General features: G+C 46.4%; 2 protein-coding genes across 6 annotated transcripts in view; both read left to right on the top strand.

The window, feature by feature from the left end:
* Nucleotides 1-5,972, top strand: part of C4H6orf89 (chromosome 4 C6orf89 homolog) — a 31,896-nt gene extending 25,924 nt beyond the window's left edge. For all 4 annotated transcript variants that reach the window (XM_030561235.1, XM_030561233.1, XM_030561234.1 and 1 more), the window contains exon 8: nt 559-5,972. In XM_030561235.1, the coding sequence (XP_030417095.1) occupies nt 559-644 (86 nt within the window). In that variant the 3' untranslated portion in view covers nt 645-5,972. The remainder of the gene's footprint in view (nt 1-558) is intronic.
* PI16 (peptidase inhibitor 16) lies at nt 802-20,955 on the top strand. Of its 2 annotated transcripts, XM_030561232.1 has the most exons (7): nt 802-888; nt 8,921-9,030; nt 14,577-14,795; nt 15,656-15,765; nt 16,738-16,826; nt 18,010-18,762; nt 19,174-20,955. In XM_030561232.1, the coding sequence occupies exons 2-7, from the start codon at nt 8,974-8,976 to the stop codon at nt 19,311-19,313; spliced, it is 1,368 nt and encodes a 455-aa protein (XP_030417092.1). In that variant the 5' UTR covers nt 802-888; nt 8,921-8,973; the 3' UTR covers nt 19,314-20,955. The 2 variants fall into 2 exon arrangements, with proteins under 2 accessions (XP_030417092.1, XP_030417091.1); XM_030561231.1 differs by lacking the exon at nt 802-888 and having other exon boundaries at nt 8,812-9,030.
* Nucleotides 20,956-21,081: the final 126 nt, after the last annotated feature.

Below are 21,081 nucleotides of genomic sequence, written 5' to 3' on the forward strand. Positions count from 1 at the left end.
AAGCCTTCTCATGTAGTGGGAGAGAAAAACTATTCCCCAGACCCCTTTGAGGGCTCAGTTTATGACCTGGAGCAGAAGCAGCAAAATGCCTTGAGATACTCTGTATAACTTCATGTCTAAGTTCTCATCCCCCACTGATTTCCAAGGATCATTTAAGTCTCCTTTCCCTTGAGGTCCTGCAGGCAGAAGAGTTTCATAGCCTTGCATTTATCAAGTCCCTTCTAAAGCCTTGTCATGTCACGTTGCCAAAGACGAGCAGGGGCAGGTTAGGTGAGTGCTTAGAGAGGAAACCACTCAGAAATAGCCAGGATGCTGCAGGAAGTGGTATGGATGACTTACTCGCCCCTTTCCCTCTGAGTCTGTTCTGAGTGATGCCCTGATGTGGTGCTGAGGGACGCGGTGCTGCTGGAGGTGCTGTCTTGTGATAGAGATGTAAAACGGAGGCTCTGATCAACTTCTCTTCTATCTACATATTTATCACAGTGGGGTCTGAGCTTGTCCAGTGCAATAACCAATCATGGGCCCGTCTCATACTGCTTCCTGTTGTGTTTCCCAAAGGCTATGCCAGCGCAGATTACTGGAAGATGAGCTTTAACTCCAGAGGAGCAGAGCCCATAGTTATTTGCGATGGATCTGCTAGCTAGGAACTGTGGGAGGCTGGAGTCCACTCCACTGCAAGAAGAATGTGCAAGGGGCACAAAGAGATGGGCGTATAGAAGCGATGAAGCTGGTGCAACTGAAACATCCAGGGAAGCAGCTTTGCCCACCCTGCCCACAGTGTGGGAGGCCTTGTGTTTCAAGCAACCATTTCCCTGTCCTCTGAGGTAAAACTTCCCCTCCTCGGACGTACCTAAGGAGAGAGGCAGTTGAACGGATCACCCCCCTCAGGTAAGCCCTGGGGGTGCACACGTTTGTTTTCCTGAGTCCAGGCGGCTGCATTTCTGAGAACAAGCTTCTCCTTGTGTTCTTTGTTACTATTGCACTGTTAGAATTTCACAGGGAGCCCCAGAGTGGGCAAAATTGTGACTGAAACCCTCCTGTGCATTCATCTGGGAGAGGTAACATTGGGCCTGCCAATTGAGGCAGCTCTGTCAAGAGGACACATGATTGAAATGTTCCATGGTTCCTCCCCCCACATCACAATCCAGTTCCATGCCTCACAAGGAGGAGAATGAGCCCCACAGCCCCCCTTCACAGACTCGGGCCTGGCTCCATGCCACAGGAAAAGAATGGGCCTTACAGTCCGGCCACCACACACAGTAGCTTTCTTATACCAAATGAATCTGTTTAACCCTTTCCTCCCCGCCCCCTTGTCTCGTTGTGATCGCTCTTCTGCATTATGGCAGCCTCAGAGTGTTGCTGGTTCCAATAAGTAGTCCCTATGCTTTTTTCCTCATGGCTGTCCAGGTTCTGAGAGTGCAGAGAGCTTTGGCAAGAGCACTGCCTAAGCTTACCCTTTCAGATCAGTGAGTGAACTGCACTACCCCTGCTCCCCCACATCTCCACCTGGCTCTGACTTGGAAACCCCTGGTTAAGATTTTCAAAAGGGATTAGTGATCTTGAGCCCCCTGATTCTCAGACAATGCTGAGCTCCCACCCTGTGAAAATCATGCTCCCTTGAGGTATCCCAAGTTGGCCACTCAAAATCACTGATCTCCTTTGAAATCTCGGCACCTGTCTACATTGGCGAGGCAAACTGCATCAGCACCTTACTCACAAATCTTGCATGCATATACTATGCAGTTATTGTTTGAAATGTGCTGGTTTGCTTTCCTTGGCCAGTATGGGAAGGACTTAAATGAGGGCAGCTTTTAGGATCTGGTTTACCTGGGAAGTTCCTTCTTTCCCCACAATCATTTGTGTGTTAACGCCTTCCAGCCCCCAAAGCTCCATCTCTCTCCAGAATGAATGTTAGTTTGGTTTTTTTCCTGATTCCCTTCCGAGATTCCTCTGCATGTTTCCTGTTGCTTTTGTGCTCTCTTGTCCGGTGCCTTTAGAGAGGATCAGTTTCGTCATGTGCCGGCTGCAGTTACAGCCGTTCCTCCCAAGTCTGATCCTAAGGGTCTTTGTTCCTGCTGTGGAAGATGGCTTACAGATGTGTCAGACTGAAGTGATAGCCCCGGGCTGCGGTTCAGGACATACTCTCTCACTTGTTCATATGGTATTGTGAGAGCCTCTTTTGTTTTGAAGCAAGTTAATCATGTTATGAGACACAAGAATCTTTTCATTTGTAAACATCTTTAGGTCAATTAAAATAACGGAGTGGAACGATTTCATTCCACCCTCTTGCAGTTTTTTAACAACAGCTGGAAAATGGGTGTGAAGCTGCTGCTGGTATTTATTAATTGTGTTACAGTAATGCTTAGAGGTTCCAGTCCAGGTCAGAGCCTTATCTTGCTGGGTGCTCTACAAAACTAAAATAGAAGACAGTTATTGCCCCAAAAGAATTTATAATCCAAGGGCACGATCTTGTATGCATAATGCTAATGAGTTACTCTGGGGGGGTGTTTGAAGAATCATCCCTAAAGAGGGAAAAGACAAAACAGGTGGAGGAGAACACGAGATGGTGGGTGTTATTTTAGTTGGCTTTGAACAGTAAAGGTCTAATTTAATTAGCAGGAAAATATCACAGGGAATTAGGTTAACACAACTCACAGTATTGTTTAATTTTTGTTGGTGGGTTTTATGCTAGTAATTGTACACACACCCTACACTCTCACGCATGTGTATCCCTCTGAAGGGCTGGATCCTGTGCAAGTTACCCTTGATTTCAGTAACAGAAGGATCATGCCCTAAACACACACATTAGTGACAGATGTTATTTACATTTTGGCAGCTTCTCAATTTAAATTCGGAGGCTAACAAGGTTACCTCATCAGCTCCCAGGTTTTTCTGTGCCTAGCTCTGTTTTTATTAAGCATTCAGTGAGATACACACACAGGGAATATATTGGTCTCAGTGTTGTTAAGATCATGAGTGAGTTAGTGCTGCTATTGCTTCTAAGTGTCCTTGAATGTGACTTGTAAAAAGTTACAAAGAAAATTGTCAGCAGTCTGTGAAATGCCTGTGTTTTGTGACCCACGTCAGTGCCAACACGGTTCCCTGGCTTTATGGAAGGAGAAGAAATCAGCCAATAGGACAATCGGCTGTCAGGCTCTCTAACAAGCAGTGGGTTTTCAAGGTGGTTTGTGTCTACTCTGCAGACACTCTCCCATAAAAGCGGCTTCGCTCCAGCTCAAACACAACTAGCAGAGTGTTACACCAGTTGGAGAGAAAATGGCGAATCTGTCTTGCTTGCAGATCTGCTTTCCAAGTGCACTTTTGATCTTTGCCTAAGTTTCCAGAGCTGTGTCTGGGAGACACAGTGCTCACGTGTCCAAACCTCACTGCCTTTGGAATTTACATCATTTGTTTTTACACTTCTAGTATGCTTTCTCCTCTGCTTCCAAGAGCCGTAAGGAATTAAAGGCAGACTTAGCTGCTAACCCAAAACAGGAGGAGGCTGATTTTACTCTGCTTGTTAAGATCCTGAAGAACCAAATGTGGCCCCATCAGTACTAGAGTACAAAGCCCTGGTGGTTTCTAGCTCAAGTCCATCCCTGTCTCCGGCAGCCAGGGAAATAGTATTCGCACCTTGCTGTGATTCAGTACAGGCAGGGCTGTCGGGGTTTGATAAGGCCAATGGAAAATGAGGCTGGTGAGTCTGAGACGCAACATGCTCCTAGTCAACAATTCAGCTCCTAGTCAACACTTTCCAGGCTAGATAGTCTGATAACTGCTGGCAAGAACTGGTCCCATCCCATCCCCTACTCCATTTGTGTTTTGGAGACACAACTTCTCCCACCCAGAAAAGAAGCAGCACTTCCAAAGGCAGTGACAGGCTTGAGAGCTGGGGAAGGGCAATTCTATTCTTGCCATCTGCCAAAACAAGGACTTGGTAGAGAAAGGGTTATATGTCACCCCAACAGCTAGCCGGCTCCTGTGACTCTGGAGTTTGTAACAGAGTGGAGTGACCTGGCTGTCTTCTCAGTTACTTAGGCATCTTAGCAAGTGGATGAAGTTGTTGAAGCTGTATATTACATCACGGATGTCCATGGCATCCAGCGTTGCCTGACATTTGTGGGCTTTTTTGCATACAACATGTCTTAAACAGTCCCTGTGTGTGGCTAGTTTGACACCTTGCCCTGCTCTCTACTGGCATCTGCCAGGGGCCCAACCTCATTTGCCCAGTTCATCCCTCTTTTGAAATTCACTGTGTGCCTAAATGCTTCATGTATGAGCCTCCCTGAATGCCATGGCTTTGCAAAGCTGCTGTGAAAATTCACCAGTCAAGGCACAAAACTTGCCCACTTGCCCTTGCCCATAATAACTGGAGATAATGAAACTGTCGTATCTTACTCACCTGTAAGGAAAGACTCTCTGCTCCAGGGAAGGGGACAGGTAGAACTTCGTAGAGGCTGGTTTAAGGCCTGTCTTCAATAATTGAAGACATTGTCTATCCCGATCGCTCTGGTTTCTGAACTCAGGGTAATTGAATGCAGGAGAAAGGAGTCTGACTACTTTGCTAATTTCAGCACTGGGAAACTAGGGGGATCTGGGCACCCAGTTCCCACTGATTTTTAATGAGAATTTTGCAGTGCTGCAAATCTGAACCTCCGACTCCCATTGCAAAACCCCTGGAGAGTTTTCTAGGGTAAGATTCTACTGGAGTCAGATGGCTTTTGGTGCATTTACCAGCCTCTCTCTCAACAGCTGTTGCAAAATGCCCACTCTTCAGATGGGAGGGGAGGGAGGTACTGGCTGTGCTGTATGGTGCACTTTTGTCTTGGCATATGTCTACACTAATTTTAGCTTAGGTACTCGTCTCCATGCTTGCTTTAATCTAGCTAGCACCGGTAACTATAGTGGTGAAGACATGGCGGCATGGACCTCAGCGCGGACTAGCAATGCAAGTACATACCCGGGGTATCAGGCGGGCTTGTACAGCCCACGTTGAAGTCCGTGCTGCCAGGCCTTCACTGCTCTTTTTAGCTGTGCCAGGCAGGTTAAAGTTGGCATGGCTATGGCTACTCAAGCTGCAGTCACATCTCTGATTGCAGCGGTAGATACAGCCTTCAACGAACAGAGAAGAATATCAAGTTACTAGTGATTTGAATGGTAACCGCGCTACGCGGTATGAGGAAGATGAGCCTACCACCCTTTCTCATGCAAGTAGACTGCCTCGCTGCAGTGGGACTGCTGTCATGAGGATGGGTTGCAGGATTGGCCCCGATCCTGCAGTGTGCTGAGGCACCCTTGGCTCCCTGTTAATTCAATGGGAAATAAGAGAACTCTGCACTTGCCAGGATCAGGCCACAAGCAATGAGCAATTCCAGCAGCCATGCTAGCAATGAACAGAAACCTTTCACCTCTCAGAGAATTCAACTTTCTTCTCTTTGTCTGTTTCTGTCAAGAGCTATCTCTTCTCTTCTGGAATGCCTGAAAACAGGTATCTTAAAGGACTGAGGGACTGTCGTGTTGAGTTAAACGTGGGAGGTGCTGGCCTTTCCTTTTGCGGTGCAGATTCCAACAAATGAGCATTGATTTATTTTTAATGTTCTCTCTTTGTGTAGTGGGAAATGGGGGGTAATATGGTTAATTGTGATGTATTACAAAGACTCGGGTATGCTGGGCAAACTATTCTATAGATATATGCATAAAGACTGTTGAATTATGTACACTATACATTCAAGTGGCTGTTAAAGAATGTAAATATGCAGTGAATTTTATGGATGATTTTAATTTAATATATTGCAAAGTTTGTAAATACTTGGGAAAAGCCTGTAAAGAGTGTAAAGAAATCAGCTTTGTACGTAAGAAGAATTTTAAAATTGTTTTTACTTTTTGCATTTAAATACAAACATTGATGCACCTTTTTCCCCAGTGTGAATTTTCCTTTTATTTTAATTAAAGAAACAGTGTCCTGAGCGAGAGCCGTGGTTTTGTGACTATACTTGAGCATATAGGCACCGACCTTTTGGTTCCTGGGGGATGCTTGACCCCTGCTCTGCCCAGGGGCCTGCCCCCTCTCCACCCCTTCTTCCAAGCCCCTCCTCTTCCCACTCCTCTCCACCCCACCTCTTCCTGCCCCTGGTCTGCCCATGCCCCACATCTTCCTGCTCCTTCCCCGCCCCTCCAGAACCTCCTGCGTGCTGCGGAACAGCTGATCACGGTGGGTGGGAGGTGCTGGGAGGGAGGAGAAGGCACTAATCCGCAAGGCTGCCGGTGGGTGGGAGGTGCTGATCTGAGCGGCTGCTGGTGGGTGATGAGCACCCACCGTTTTTTTCATGGAGTCAGTGCCTGTGCTATGGTGGCAGAAGTGGTGGAGGGGGGTATAATAGAGATCTGCATATGCTGGGTAGGTTGATGACAGTCAGTGTACGGCATTAAATATCTGACAGTCTGATACTATTATGTCTTTACACCTAGGTAACATTTTCAAAAATGTGTAAGTGATTTGAGCCTAAATCTCAGTTGCAAAAGTGATTTAGTATCCTAAAGTCTTGTCTGCACTTAAAACTTTGCTGCTTTACCGGTACTACGGTAGTTAAAGGTGGCAAACCCCACCCCTAGTGTAGGTGTGGTTATGGGTAGAAAAGTGATTATACTAGTGTAGCTTATTCCTGTTTGAGAACTCAAGTAAGTTATGCCAGTATAAGGCACATACTAGTATAACTGTATCCACACTAGGGCTGTTACTGGTATATCGATGTCAGCAAAAAATCAGCCGACATAGCTATATCAGTAAAAGCAAAGTAGCTTTTGAAAATTGGATTTAGGCTCCTAAATCACTTACACACTTTTGAAAATGTAATGCAGGTATTTTCAAAGGAGCCCAAGGAATTAGATGCCCAACTCTTGTTGATTTTCAGTGGGATCAGGGTACCTAACACCCTCATTTTCTTTTGGAAACGGTAGCCATTTGGCCTGATCCAGAACCCACTGAAGTCAATCAGACCCACAAACCCCATTGTGTGTTTTATATCTCATACGTTATGTAACAAAATTATTTGTTCCTAATGATCCCTGGGTTTATTGGAGCTGCACAATATGTTTCTATATTGAAGCATTTGAATACCAGAAAGCTGCATTCCTCACACGCTTACCTAATGCGGCCTGCGGGAGACAAGCTTGTCAGCAGAGGGGTGGGAGCTTGGTGCTTGTTTTGCAGCATCTCAGTGCTACCAATGTTGGTTCCAAAAAGAACAACTGTGGGTGGGATCCTGGAGTTGAGAAGCTGTCCTTGATCAGTTTAAAATTTGCCTGCAGCTGACCCTGCCAAAACCAATGTTGTTACTAGTAGACAAGCCATGCCGATTCTGAATGGGTTCGGGTGCTGCTGGATACCCCGCCCAAACCACAAGCTTCAGCACCTAGAGCACACCAGGAGAGGCCCCATGGGGCAGTCAAAGCATAACACACAGCCTGTGGCTTGGGTGGTGGATTCAGGCCTCCCCCCTTGGCCATAGACAGGGACAGGAGGGGATGGAAGGGAGAAAGGTCCAAGTAACTTCCCTAATGCCTTCCTACTTTTTTTTTTTTTTCCATAAACATCCCTAAACATCCCAGAGCAAGATTGGCGTTTGTGTTCAGGGTAGGAAAAAAAAGAGGGGTGAGAGGTGGGTTGTGTGTGTGTGTGTGTGTGTGTATAAATGGATATATATTAACAATTCTTTAACTCTGTTATTAAAACTCTGCAATTGTTTTGTCAACTGTATTTAGAATAGCAATCACTGCATAAAAGGCAAATTTCCCTCTTAAAATGAGGAAAGGACATACATTCTTTATTTATGCTGCTTCCAGTAAGAAAAAATTAAATACATGTTTCAAAAAACATCCTATTCTTTTCAAAATGGCTGACAACACGTCTCCAAAAATGATACCTAGGGCCCTGGAAAGGCCTGAAAGAGTAGGAGGGACTTCCAAAACCATAGGGCCAAAAAGAGGGTGGGGCAAAAGGCGGGGACATGATGTGTAATACAGAGTTCTGACTGGCATAATGCCATGATGCGGGACAAGGAAACCTGTCAAAATTACGTAGTGATGAAAGACGTAGAGCTTTTACTACTCTCCCTTAACACCTCTCCTTATGCAGTTTCATAAGGTTTTTCTCACTGCCTGTCCAACCCAAAACATTTGGGAAGGGCTATAAGCTCTCCTCCTTAAGGGTATAAATTTATCTGATGAGGGTCAGGAGGAAACTTTCTGTGGGGAAGGTTATTCCATAACTGCCCACTGCACCTTGCTGGGGTGCTGGCAGCTCTAAGACATGATGATGGACAAGATGGCGGGGACCCCAATCTAAACTAGAATTACAATTCCTGCATGTCTAATATTGCTGCTTGTTGTTAAACAGCTGCCATGTTCTGCCCCAGAGTTGGCTGCGTTTCAGTGGCAGGTGAAATGATTTCTGTGTCTAGTCTGTGTTTCAGTTTGGAAAACATTTGGGGATCCTCTGGAAGGAAAGGGGAGGAAGTAATTACATAAGTAATTATAGGACATCACAAAGGGTTATATTAATTTTTAAATCTGAAATTACAGCAGTAGCAGGGCCCCAAAACGGAGCTCCTTCAATTGTGGAAAAAATTAATACCACGATTTCACACACATGATAGCTCTCAGGGAGTGGGCATTGCTCACTCATTGGCCCCTTAAGCAGCATTCCTTTTTCATCAATGACATTACATGGGTGTGTTCCCTGTGGCTCTGAAATGTATTATAATAAAGAGATACATTTCCTCCCCTAATCTCAGGCTTTGGGTGTTCCTTATTTTGGGAAGTGCTTTAAATGTATCTGCCAGAGGCGTGGGCTGCTAAAGCCAGAGACCGACTGCCACAATGCTGAGCTCTGGGCTTCCTCCCCTTCTCCTATTGCTCACAGCTGTGGAACTGAGCTGGTCCCTTACAGATGATGACAAGAGGTTGATCGTGGAGATGCACAACCACTACCGCTCCCAGGTCTCCCCTCATGCTGCAGACATGCTGAAAATGGTAAGTGTCCCATGGGAAACCCAGGGTCTGATTCCAGTGGGATATCTCGAGTCTTCTATATCAGTGTTTCTCAGTGACCAGTCCGTGAACTGATGCCAATCCCTGAGATTTCCCTCACATAGTTCATCAAGGCAGCAAGCTGGTCCCTGGTATCAAAAAGGTTGAGAAACACTGTTCTATATGATAGAAAGGTGTGGGATATCTGGAGGTCTCCTGTATGATAGAAATCCTGTATCTTATTGCATCTTATTGAATAGCTGAGGGTCTCCTACATTTCTTCTTAAACTAAGAACATCCTTTGTTATGAAATGTACTTTGAAAGTTAAAGTTCATAAATGTGATTGACTCTAGCTGGAGATCCAGTGTAAAAATTGTTTCTTTTTTCCTCATGTAGCAATGACCAAGCTACACACCATGTGCAATAAATGTCATGGCTGTAGTAAACAAATTTGCAATGAACAAATAACCAAAACTTAAATTCACCATCCAGAATGACAAAATCTCAGCTGAGCTCAGAGAACTCTTCTTAGTGTTGCACTTGTGATTACTGATAGACTCTTTTATCTATAGAATGGAGTATAAAATTGAACCTCAACCATTGATTTTGGCTTTATAGGTATCTTTATACTAGCCATTTTTCATCCAAGGTGCTTGTGTATGTTCCTTCTCACAACACCCCTGCAGAGTAGGTTTGGCAAATCAGTACTATCCCCATTTTATAGATGGGAAAATCTAACGCATGAAGAAGCAATGTGCCTAAGGTCTTCTAGTGTGTCTAAGCTATAAATAAAGCCTCATTCTTTCAGTCCCTGCTCTAATCATAAGAGGATGCTGCTTCTTGTATTAGACACCTTGATTTGAGTAAGATGACTCTCCACATTTGATGAATTACTTAATATTTGTAAAGTGTTTTGAAGAGGGAAAGTGCTACTTAAAGTGCAAGGTGTTAGTATTTGGACAGCATTGTCCCTTTGGCTAAAGACAAATTTGAAGCTGGTTCTTTATCATGACTACAGTCAGTTGGGGATTTTTTGATGAGCACTGGAAAATGTCAATTTGTCAAAACCAGAACTGTCAAAGAAACAGAGTCAATTTTGATGATTCTCATGATGCCAAAATATTTTTTGGGGAAAAAGGTTTCATTTTTTCAATTTGAAACAATTTTTCATTTTGAAATTTTAGTAAATTTCAAGTTAAAAGAAGATTTTTAAAAGGTCAACATTGAAACAAAATGTTTCAAAATTATAAAAACAAAATGGTTCGATTGACCCAAACCAATTTTTTGGGGAAGATTTTTGGTATGTGAAAATTGTTGAGATTTTGATTTTTCATCCTGTTTTCGGGATGGGAAAATTTTTCAATCTCTCAAAAATGTTCATAGGACAAGAAAACCATCCCCCCTCCCCCTAGCTCTTATCATGACCTGGTTATTTTAGGCCTTGCGAGCACACACAATTTGCACTGATTTAACTAAACTCATTTGTGTAGACAAAACCCAAGTTAATTTGATACTATTTTAGTTAAGGGGTGAAATTTTTAAAAAACGTCTAAGTCCCATTTTCAAAAGGGACTAGGAGTCTAAATCTCATTGAAAGTCAAAGGGACATAGCTGCCTAAGTGCTTAATTCATTTTTTAAAAATGAGGCTTGGGCATGTCTACACACTGAGGTAATGTGCTCTACTGGGGTGTGATTTCTAACAAAACGCTAGCGTGTTGCACATGAATTGACCCTGCTGGTGCACTTTAATATATTACTGTTTAGATAATGATAGAATCCCCCAAACAGTTTTCTAGGGTGAGCTGAAACTTGGAAAGCACAAGAGGGGTGGTCAATGAAAATGCTTCAAAGACATTATTAAGTAGAATCTGACCTTAATTGACATAAATATTGATAATTTCAAAGACAAAGCCAAGGCCAGACCTGAATAGAGAGCAACTACCAATAAAGGTAGTAAACACTTTGAGGAAGAGAGACATGAAAAACGGATCAAAAAAGGGGCAAGCGTCCTGCCAAGTCCTCAATGGGACCCTTGCCTGCACATTCTTATGTGACATCTGTTAGCAATCTTGCTCCTTATGGATTGGACTGTACAGCTGTATGAAAACGTGTGATGCTGTGATGTCATTGTCAGACACGCCAGCCAGCCATACAGTGCTGTCTGAAACACTAAAGTGCACGAGGAAACCTTTAGTGTGCACCAGCAGGGCCTATATACAGACCAATTAATACTCAACTCATTAGTACGCTTTAGAAATCAGACCCACTGTGTGGACAAGCCCTTAGGCTCTTAATCATTGAAGAAATTTAGAAAATGGCTTAATGAAGTATGCTGCTGCTTACTGTAAAAATGGGATGATGACTTAGGCATACAACAAATGTGAACATTCAATCCTATTTGTTGGAAATAAAAGCTTGAAGCCAGACTTGATGCTTTGTAGCACTTTCCGCCTTGACTCAGATCTTGTCCTGAAAAACGTATTGATCTTGATTGTGGTTTACTCTGAGTCTTGCCTTTGTCTTGAATTTGCCATGAATAGATGTGAAATGCATATGCCCATGCTAAATTTACTATTATAGAACTTAAAAGACCTGATGGCCAGCAGCAGCAGTTTTTCCGCAGCCTGGTAAACTTTGGTAAACGGTTCAGCTTAGAAACAATCCCTTGAGTCTCTGACTGAACTCCTAGTGTCTCATAGACTCATAGACTCTAGGAGTGGAAAGGACCTCGAGAGGTCATCGAGTCCAGTCCCCTGCCCTCATGGCAGGACCAAATACTGTCTAGACCATCTCTGATAGACATTTATCTAACCTACTCTTAAATATCTCCAGAGATGGAGATTCCACAACCTCCCTAGGTAATTTATTCCAGTGTTTAACTACCCTGACAGTTAGGAACTTTTTCCTAATGTCCAACCTAAATCTCCCTTGCTGCAGTTTAAGCCCATTGCTTCTTGTTCTGTCATTAGAGGCTAAGGTGAACAAGTTTTCTCCCTCTTCCTGATGACACCCTTTTAGATGCCTGAAAACTGCTATCATGTCCCCTCTCAGTCTTCTCTTTTCCAAACGAAATAAACCCAATTCTTTCAGCCTTCCTTCATAGGTCATGTTCTCAAGACCTTTAATCATTCTTGTTGCTCTTCTCTGGACCCTCTCCAATTTCTCCACATCTTTCTTGAAATGCAGTGCCCAGAACTGGACACAATACTCCAGTTGAGGCCTAACCAGCGCAGAGTAAAGCGGAAGAATGACTTCTCGTGTCTTGTTTACAACACACCTGTTAATGCATCCCAGAATCATGTTTGCTTTTTTTGCAATAGTATCACACTGTTGGCTCATATTTAGCTTGTGGTCCACTATGACCCCTAGATCTCTTTCTGCCATGCTCCTTCCTAGACAGTCTCTTCCCATTCTGTATGTGTGAAACTGATTGTTCCTTCCTAAGTGGAGCACTTTGCATTTATCTTTATTGAACTTCATCCGGTTTACCTCAGACCATTTCTCCAATTTGTCCAGATCATTTTGAATTTTAACCCTGTCCTCCAAAGCAGTTGCAATCCCTCCCAGTTTCGTATCGTCTGCAAACTTAATAAGCGTACTTTCTATGCCAACATCTAAGTCTGCGTTGCTCATCTGGATTTCCGAGGACATTTTTCTTTCGGAAGAACCAGATCTCAGCTTCTGAGTTCACCTACTCCTGTGGCTAACTGCCCATCTGTAGTCAACCTGTTCTTATGTTTGGGACAGCAGAGCTGTTTACCATGGAAATGGTTATACAATGGGCATACGCAGGCCAAAGCCTTATTTTTTTAATGAAGCAAATAACATAGATGTTAGTTCTTTACTTATGGTACCTGGCTCTCTGCCACAAGGAGGGGATAATGAGCCCCCACACCAAGACCTGCAATCTACCCTCTTTCCAAAGCACCATCAGATCCCCACGTCCCTCCCCCGGCCTCTGCCCCTCTTATAAGTAAGCAGAGAGCAATTTGATAGAACAGTGACTGCATCTTCTCTGATCCTTGCTACCTATGCTTGGGCTCTGACACGTAGGAATCAGTGAACCAGGAATCCTCCTCACCCCAACTAAGATAATCACCTTCCCTGCAAAATACTGAGGGTTTCCCCATTGGATCACACTCCACTCCTGCTCCCATCAGCTGCTAAACCCACCTTCCTCACCTGCTGCTCCGTCCCGTGATCTTTCAGTGGGCTTGTATGTCTGGGCTCTCCTCCCACCTGCCCTGCTATCTCTGCTGCTTGGATTTCAGAGAAGCTGCTGCTCCTCTAAATAATGTAATGAAATACCAAGCAGTTGCATCATAGTGTTCCCCTTAATGCTTCTCTTGTGCAAAAACTTCTCCCTCTCTTACCTAGCAACCGCCGCTAGGTAAGATATGGAGCCCAGGGGAGTTCAGCTGGACAAAAAGCAGTTGTCAGTCCGGGCACTGGAGGGATCACTTGGGAGGCAGCTGTCAGACTGAGTCTCCAGTGGAGTTTAAATGATGAGGTTACCAGATGTGTGCGCTGGCTCCTGTGCTCTGGCCTTACACAGCTGTTGAACTGGGCAGGTCCCTCTCTCCAGGCATTCCCACAGTTTGTCCTGTTCATTGTGGTCAGTGGTTCCAACAAGGGATCCAGGTCTTCTGGGTTCCATTCCCAGCTTTTTGCCAGGTGACATTGAATCAGTCACCATGCTGCTCATTGCCTCAGTTTCCCCATTGGTTAAAACAGGGAACTGATTCCAGGGACGGAAGCTGCTGTAGAACTGCTGCTATTTTATTACTGCCCATTGACAAGCAGCATTTTATATTCACGTTTGCCTTAGGCTGGTATGTTCAAAGGAAACTAAAGGGGTTAGATACTAAGCTCCAATGAATTCCACTGGAATTTGAGCAGCTAATGCCCATGAGTTCCTTTTAAAACCCCATCGTAAAACATTTTAAGGCTCCAATCCAGCAGTTGCACCCCTAAGGGGGACTCCATCATCATCATGGCAAATCCCAGGAACATGTCCTCCTTGCAGATCAAGCGCCACCTGGATCAATCTCTGGCTAGATCCTCAAGGTGGTCTGCTGGATATTCAGTCTGTGCCTATCACTGGCATATCTGTGGCACCACCAAAGCTTTTGATGCCCTTGTGGCGGCGTTCCTTGGTGAACACACTTCAGAATTCTCTGGTCTTCCATTATAATAATACATATCCACCAAGAAAGCTCTGAAACTGAGCCAGTGCTGATGGGTGCAGGGTTCAGTTTTGAAAATCTTCATTTCTGATCTTGTCCTGCTATGTAATATGAACCTGCCGACAAACATGGTAAGAATCGGAAATGTCACTTTGGGGAGAGCCATAGTCTTTTGCCAGTGCTTGGGAACAGAACCCAGTATTCTAGGTTCTAACCTCTGGCCCCACTGGATAAGGGATAGGTTCTGTGTGTCTCAGCATGTCAGAGCATGTGATCCATGTGACGAGGGACTCAATTCTGATTGACAATCCTTGCCCCGGCCTCATGGTTTATGATGGTGGCAGCTTTGTGTTTGTTTCAGAGCTGGGCACCCGACCTGGAAGCCTTTGCCAAAGCCTATGCAGCAAAGTGCATCTGGGGCCACAACAAGGAGCGGGGCCGGCGGGGTGAGAACCTCTTTGCCATTACCGATGAGATGGACGTGGAGGTGGCCTTGGAGCAGTGGTACGACGAGCACAAGCACTACAACCTGACCACGTCCAAATGCACCGTAGGACAGATGTGTGGCCACTACACCCAGGTATCTGGCTACAGGGCATGAAGGGCTGGATTCCTGGGAGGGAGTTGTGCTTGGGACATGACCCACTGTAGAAATATTGTTTAGGGGCTGCGATACCATAGTGTTGGGCCCAGTATAAGAATCTCAGTTGGACAGGATAGAATTGATTCTTATTCTGCATGATGGCTCAATTTTGTGGGCATCATGAGCTGCTGTGATCATTACAGGCCTGCTGAACAGTTTCCCTTTAGGGGAAAAAAAAGTCTTTAAAGTCATCTGTGTATTTTAATGCTGCACCATTTGGTCACTCAGCAAGCCTGGTGTGGCTTTCAAGTCCCTGTAGCAGATGGGCTCTGGCCTCAGAACTAGGATCCCAGGTCAAGCTCCATGTTTTGAACTCTCCACTACTCCAGGGTATTTGGATCTGGACTTTTCATTTGGCTTAGTATAAAGACAGGGGCCTCTTCCAAAATTCAGATCTGGATAATGAACAGCACCATAATTCAGGAGCATGTGGGTTATGTCCAGATGGACAGAGAAGAATTGTTGATGGGGATCTCTCATCCAACCACTAACAAGGCCTGACTGCTTAGATGTAACTCTGAAATGGTGTGCTCTTCATGCACAGAGTCCATGAGTCTGCTACAGCTCCTAGTTTGGGGAGTTGGTCCCTTAGCCCAGGCTATAGTGACTCATGCTTTAGCTTTGGAGGTCTGGGAAGAAAGTCCTGGTGACGACTGAGCTGATGCTGGTTGCAGATGACATCACGCACACTCGTCTAAACCTCTTCTCACAGGCAGGGTGTCTCACGGTCGCCCATCGGTGCTCTTCCTGCCTTGTGCTGACAGACATAACCCTTCTCTCTTCCTCCCTTGCTTTAGGTGGTCTGGGCAAACAGCGAACACGTTGGCTGTGGGATGCAATTCTGCAAAACCCTGCATGGTGTCGAGGAACCTGATCTCTACCTGCTGGTCTGCAACTACGATCCCCCGTGAGTGTGTGCTTCCCAAGGATTGCTTTGATTCCATCTTGGCCCTGTCACATCTACTTACTGTAACCTTCATCCCCAGGCTGAGAAGGAAAATCCTCCCCCAGGCTCTGCTTACCTTGCTTTCAGGTAGCGAGTGGACGCCAATTCTAAGAAAGCCCTTTGTTGTCATTTTCCTGTGGCAACAAAGAGAGGCAGATCTTGTAAATCCAGCCCAGGTCTGGGACAGAGGAGTCCTTGGTTCTATCTGTGGTGCTGCCCTGGACCGTGAGTCCTTGGGTGTGTCATGAAAAGCCACATAGATACAGGGCTGTAAATCTAAAGTTGCTCCACGTAGGTCAATAGAAGCACCCTGGGTTTACACCAGTGTCACTAGGAGGAGAATTTGGCTGTTACTTTCTCTGTGCCTCATTTTCCCCAGCCGTGATATGGAGAAAATTAGCTTGATTCTGCTCTCAGTCTGGTGTCATGCCACTGACTCCATGGAGTTCCTCGTGATGAGTTACCTCAGTGTACTTCACGGATGTGTATAGGGAGCTTTGAGGTCCTCTGTCGATGGGGCTGTATAAATGCAAGGGCTAACTGTCAGACCTGGTCAGAGTGTTCCCAGTTTGATAACCTCTATGGAAATATGCATGGAAATTTTAACGGAAAAAGGCAAAATAAAACGAACATTCAGGAAACTGAGGGGTCATTTTTTGAGCAGCTGTAATTTTAAGGGCCTGATCCAAACCACTGCTGAAGTGAATGGAGAGGCTCCCAAACTTAGGCTCAGGCCTCTAGACAGTGTTCATAAGCCCAGGTGCTATTAGTAGCACAGTCAAAGCTCTCCCCACTTTTTAAGTGACCTTTGATTTATATCTTAGCAAAATCTGATTTGAATTAAAAATCTCCCTCCTTTTTGAGATGGGGAGGGGATTCATCCCCTCTGTTGTCATGAGCTGTTCTCTTTTCATCTGCATATTCTGCTACCAGCGGCAATGTGAGGGGTCGCAAGCCGTACAAGGAAGGACCTCCGTGCTCCAAGTGCCCCGAGGGCTATACGTGTAGGAATTCAATCTGTGGTACGTGAAGGGAACTGAAGGAGCCAGTGTCTGCACTGGACAGGCCAGAGAACTGGGGGGAGGCAGGTTCCACCCATGGGACAATTCCCCTAAAAGCAGTGGGGTTATCTTCTGAATGAGGTGCTAGTCCAGGAGTGAGGGGGCAGAATCTGGCTGTATGTGGGGATCCCAGCACTTCCTCAGCCCTGCCGGTAAAGTTCTCCCAGGTCTCAGGGTCGGGATTCTAAGGCTTTCCCCAGAGGTGAATCACCTTTTTGTAAGTATATATTAGTATTGTCAAAAAAGAGCTGGAGTGGCAGACTTGGGACTGGAGTCCTGTGTTTATCTACAGACAGGGCCAGCTCCAGGGTTTTTGCCGCCCCAAGCAGCCAGCTGTGATCATGATCTGCGGCACTTCCGCCATGACTCTACCACCGCTGCTTCTTCGGCAGCAATTCGGCAGCCGGTCCTTCCCGCCGAGAGGGACCGAGGGACCCACTAACAAATTGCCACTAAAGAGCCAGACGTGCCGCCCCTTCCACTTGGCCGCCCCAAGCACCAGCTTGCTACGCTGGTGCCTGGAGCCAGCCCTGTCTACAGAGCAGGCATAGCCTAGGCAGCAGCAGAGTAAGCTTCCCTCACACATGCTGCCAGGCCAATGTGCCTCATCCTGATCTGACGGGACCCCCATTACCCTCTCCTAGGGGTAGATCATTTTCACATTCTGCAGCCCATGCAGTCCTTGGCATCTCTGCTGCAGACACCAGTGTGTGGTGGAGGTTCTAATCACTGGGAGCTCCCCCAGCTTGTTCCACTGTTCAGCCACCAGGAGACAGGAAAGACTCACTGTTCTCCAACCTGGGCCATGTTTATGCTGGTGACAGATGGGAAAGGCTTCCTATCCCATTAGCAACTGCCTGGGCCTCTGCTGCCAGGAAATACCATTCCAGAGGAGTGGCGTTTTCCCATATCAGATCTGAAAACAAATGTAGTCTTGGGACCTGCCCGGAAAAAATGATGTCCCTGCATCTGATGGGCTACCTGCTAAGCTCAGTTCCCACCAAGGGACGGGGGGAAGGGGAGTGTTTCCCCAAGAGCCTAGTGAAAGTGCCTGCCCCTGCTTTCTCCAGCTCTCCTTTGCTGGTTTTCATTGGGCTCCGAGTGAAGCTGGTGGTAACCCACAGCCCTCTTTGTCTCCCATCAGAACCCAGTGTAGACTCAGAAGAGGCCTCTACATCCTCTAGGACAACAAGGCCAAACCTCATCACTAGGCCAGCTCTCACCACAGCTACCATGAGCCCAACCACTACCGCTACCATAACGCCACCACCCACCACCGTGAAAAAAAGGCTGGCACCCACCACCACCACGAGGCCTGCACCCACTACCACAAGCCCCACCACCACCACTACTCTAGGGCCAGCACCCACCACCACCACCGCCACAACAAGGTCGAACCCTACCATGACCACAAGGCTGCCACCCACTACCACCCCCACCACAAACCCGCCACCTATCCGAACAGCTAGGCCCAGCCCCACCACGGCCACTGGGCCAACATCCTCCTTAGAGCCCACCTCAGACCTGGGCCATAAAACATCTCCAGAAATGCAAGTGGACTCTGAGGAGACTGGTGCCCCATTGGTGACCTTAGAGGCTGTGCTCTTTCTGGACCTGGAGTCAACCCTCAGCCCGACTGCCTCTCCAGAAATGGAGGAAGACTTGAAGGAGTCTGATACAGCCTCCGTGAGAGCTGAGCCAGCCCTCTCCTCAGAGCCACCTCCATCCTTCAGCCTTACAACTCTAGAAACCAATCTCAGCTTGGAAGATACCAAGCAACCCCCACCTGCTCTAAAGCCAGCACCTGCCACTGCTAAGGAGATCTCCCTCCTGCACTTATTACCACCTTCCAAGGCTGCAGGGGGGCACAGCCTCACTATCAAGTCCTCCCTGTCAGGTAAGGCAGCTGTGGAGGGAGTCTTGGACGTAAAGGACATAGGCAACCCCTAAGAAACATAAATGCGCTTGGCAGGAAACAATAGCAGACTGGCCCTCAAACTCCTCCCCCACACAGCACCGACCCCCTTCCCTGCACCTTCCCCTGCACTGTGTCCCCTAACATTATCAGGGACTATCTGAGCTGCCTGGTTCGTGAAGCATGAGCATGGATTTGGCCGGTTCCCCACTAACCCACGAGCAGAGTCATGAGCTGTGTCTTGCCTTCTGAGGGACTCTGTGCTGGTGTCCTGCGCTATGAATCATCCTTGCCCATGTGGCAGCATGTCGCAGAGGGAGCAGTGTGAACTGGGCCGGTCCTTTGCCTGTGGCTTCAGCTTTGACTCCAGGTTTCCTTCCTTTCTGCACACAGGTGCCAGAGAGACCGAAGAGCTGATGACGGGCCCCACAAAGAAAGACTTGGACCAGCAAAATGGTTCAGCCACCAGCAACCTTCTGGAGTTCTCTCTCTTCCTAGTGGCCGCTCCCCTGCTGACAGGCCTTCTGCTCTGAAGGGTCTGCCTCGACCCTCTGTGCTCCTATCCTCAAACTCTCCTCCAGTACTGATTGTCCTGCTGCCCTGCTAGGCATGGGGCATATCAGTCAGGTGAAGACCCCCTACTGGGCCTTCTTGTCACTGGCTAAGTCCACTCCAATCCAGATATATTCAGCAGTGCCTGGCAAACCACACCGACCACTCTGTTACGCTAGCACTGCTGAGACCCTGCTATCCCTGGATACCAATAAAAGGGGGGTAGCTAAGTTTTAAATGCCCAGCTCATCTGTTAAAGGGGCAGGAGCAGCTGGGTGAAGAGAGGGGAATTTCCTTGGTGCCTCTTCCCCCCCAAGCTCTAACTCTAACCTGAAGTTCCATAATTCCTACTCCAGTCTGACTCAGAGATGGGACTCCTTAATACTGAAGATCCTGGATCCCCACCAGTCTGGAGGCATGGTGCTTCATGGCCCTCCCCCTAACCGGAAACAATGAATGATCTACTATCTTTGTGGAACTGTAAGGTCCTTCCCCACAAATCCTATATGAAAGGCAGTGCAGACATGGATGGTACCACCCTATCTAAACTCCTCTTGCTTCCTCCACCAAATGTGTCTACAGTGCACATGCCCCCTTCAGGAGAGCCAGGAATTGAACCCTGCTCATCAGTTTTGCTTGGTCCACTGCATGCATCCCATTCCAGAGTTACTCCATGTGGCATGGTTCTTATTTTTTTGTGCATGGGAAAAAATATTTCTGCACTAGAGAGGCGGTGGTGGCTCATTATAAAACTCCTGTTGGCATCCTCTATATCTTGTGGCATGACTTTAGACTAGCTTCTCTTGAGTACTTGAAATGTACGATGTATTTCAAGTTAGATACAGATTTTGGCCGCCTGTGGTGTATGTATCTTATACACACAGTGGAACCTGACCCAGCAAAAATCAGGTGGTGTGGTGGAGTTCAAAGCAAATTCTGCTTGGGGTTATCCACTGAAAGCACGACTTACAATAGAGCAGCTTTCACTGTATGTCGCATTCATGTTTGTTTCCCCTCTGCGTGTCTGCTCCATGTATCTTACATTTCCAAAAATGGTGTATTAACTACACGACAAGCCTCAGGTGGTGCAGTGGAAGGTGCCAATTGATACGAACCTTTTAGCAACCATAGTGTCCCTTGGTTTTGCTACCTGATGAGGTGGGGACTGAAGTGAATCCCATAGCCCCTTGGCTATGAGGGACACTGTTTCCAATACCCCATGAGGTCCTGCTCTCAATAAATGCTGTTCTGAAACCATCATGCTGGAGCGTACCATGTTTCACTGAGTGGTGGATGGAGTCCTGCGGCTGGGAGCTTGGTAACTTGCATGTGAAAGACTCTTGGCTGTTTTCTTAGTGGAGAGAGAAATGGCTTCTGTGGTCACTCCCTTCTTTGCAGTAGTGCTAGGAATGAGGCAAAGTCCCTCGTTCATTTCCTTCAGGATCCCCGAACATTACGAGAGTGGGGGTGTGCACAACATGTAACTCGGTAGCTCTCAACCTTTCCGGACAACTGTACCCCTTTTAGGGGTCTGATTTGTCAAGTTTCACCGCACTTAAAAACTACTTGCTTACAAAATCTAACATAAACATACAAAAGTGTCACAGCAGGTTATTACTGAAAAATGGCCGACTTTCTCATTTTTACCATATAATTATAAAATAAATCAGTTGGAATATAGATATTGCACTTACATTTCAGTGTATAGTGTACAGAGCCATATAAACAAATAATTGTCTGTGAAATTAG

The sequence above is a fragment of the Gopherus evgoodei genome, chromosome 4, assembly GCF_007399415.2.
Source record: "Gopherus evgoodei ecotype Sinaloan lineage chromosome 4, rGopEvg1_v1.p, whole genome shotgun sequence".
In the NCBI taxonomy this organism is placed as follows: domain Eukaryota; kingdom Metazoa; phylum Chordata; order Testudines; family Testudinidae; genus Gopherus; species Gopherus evgoodei.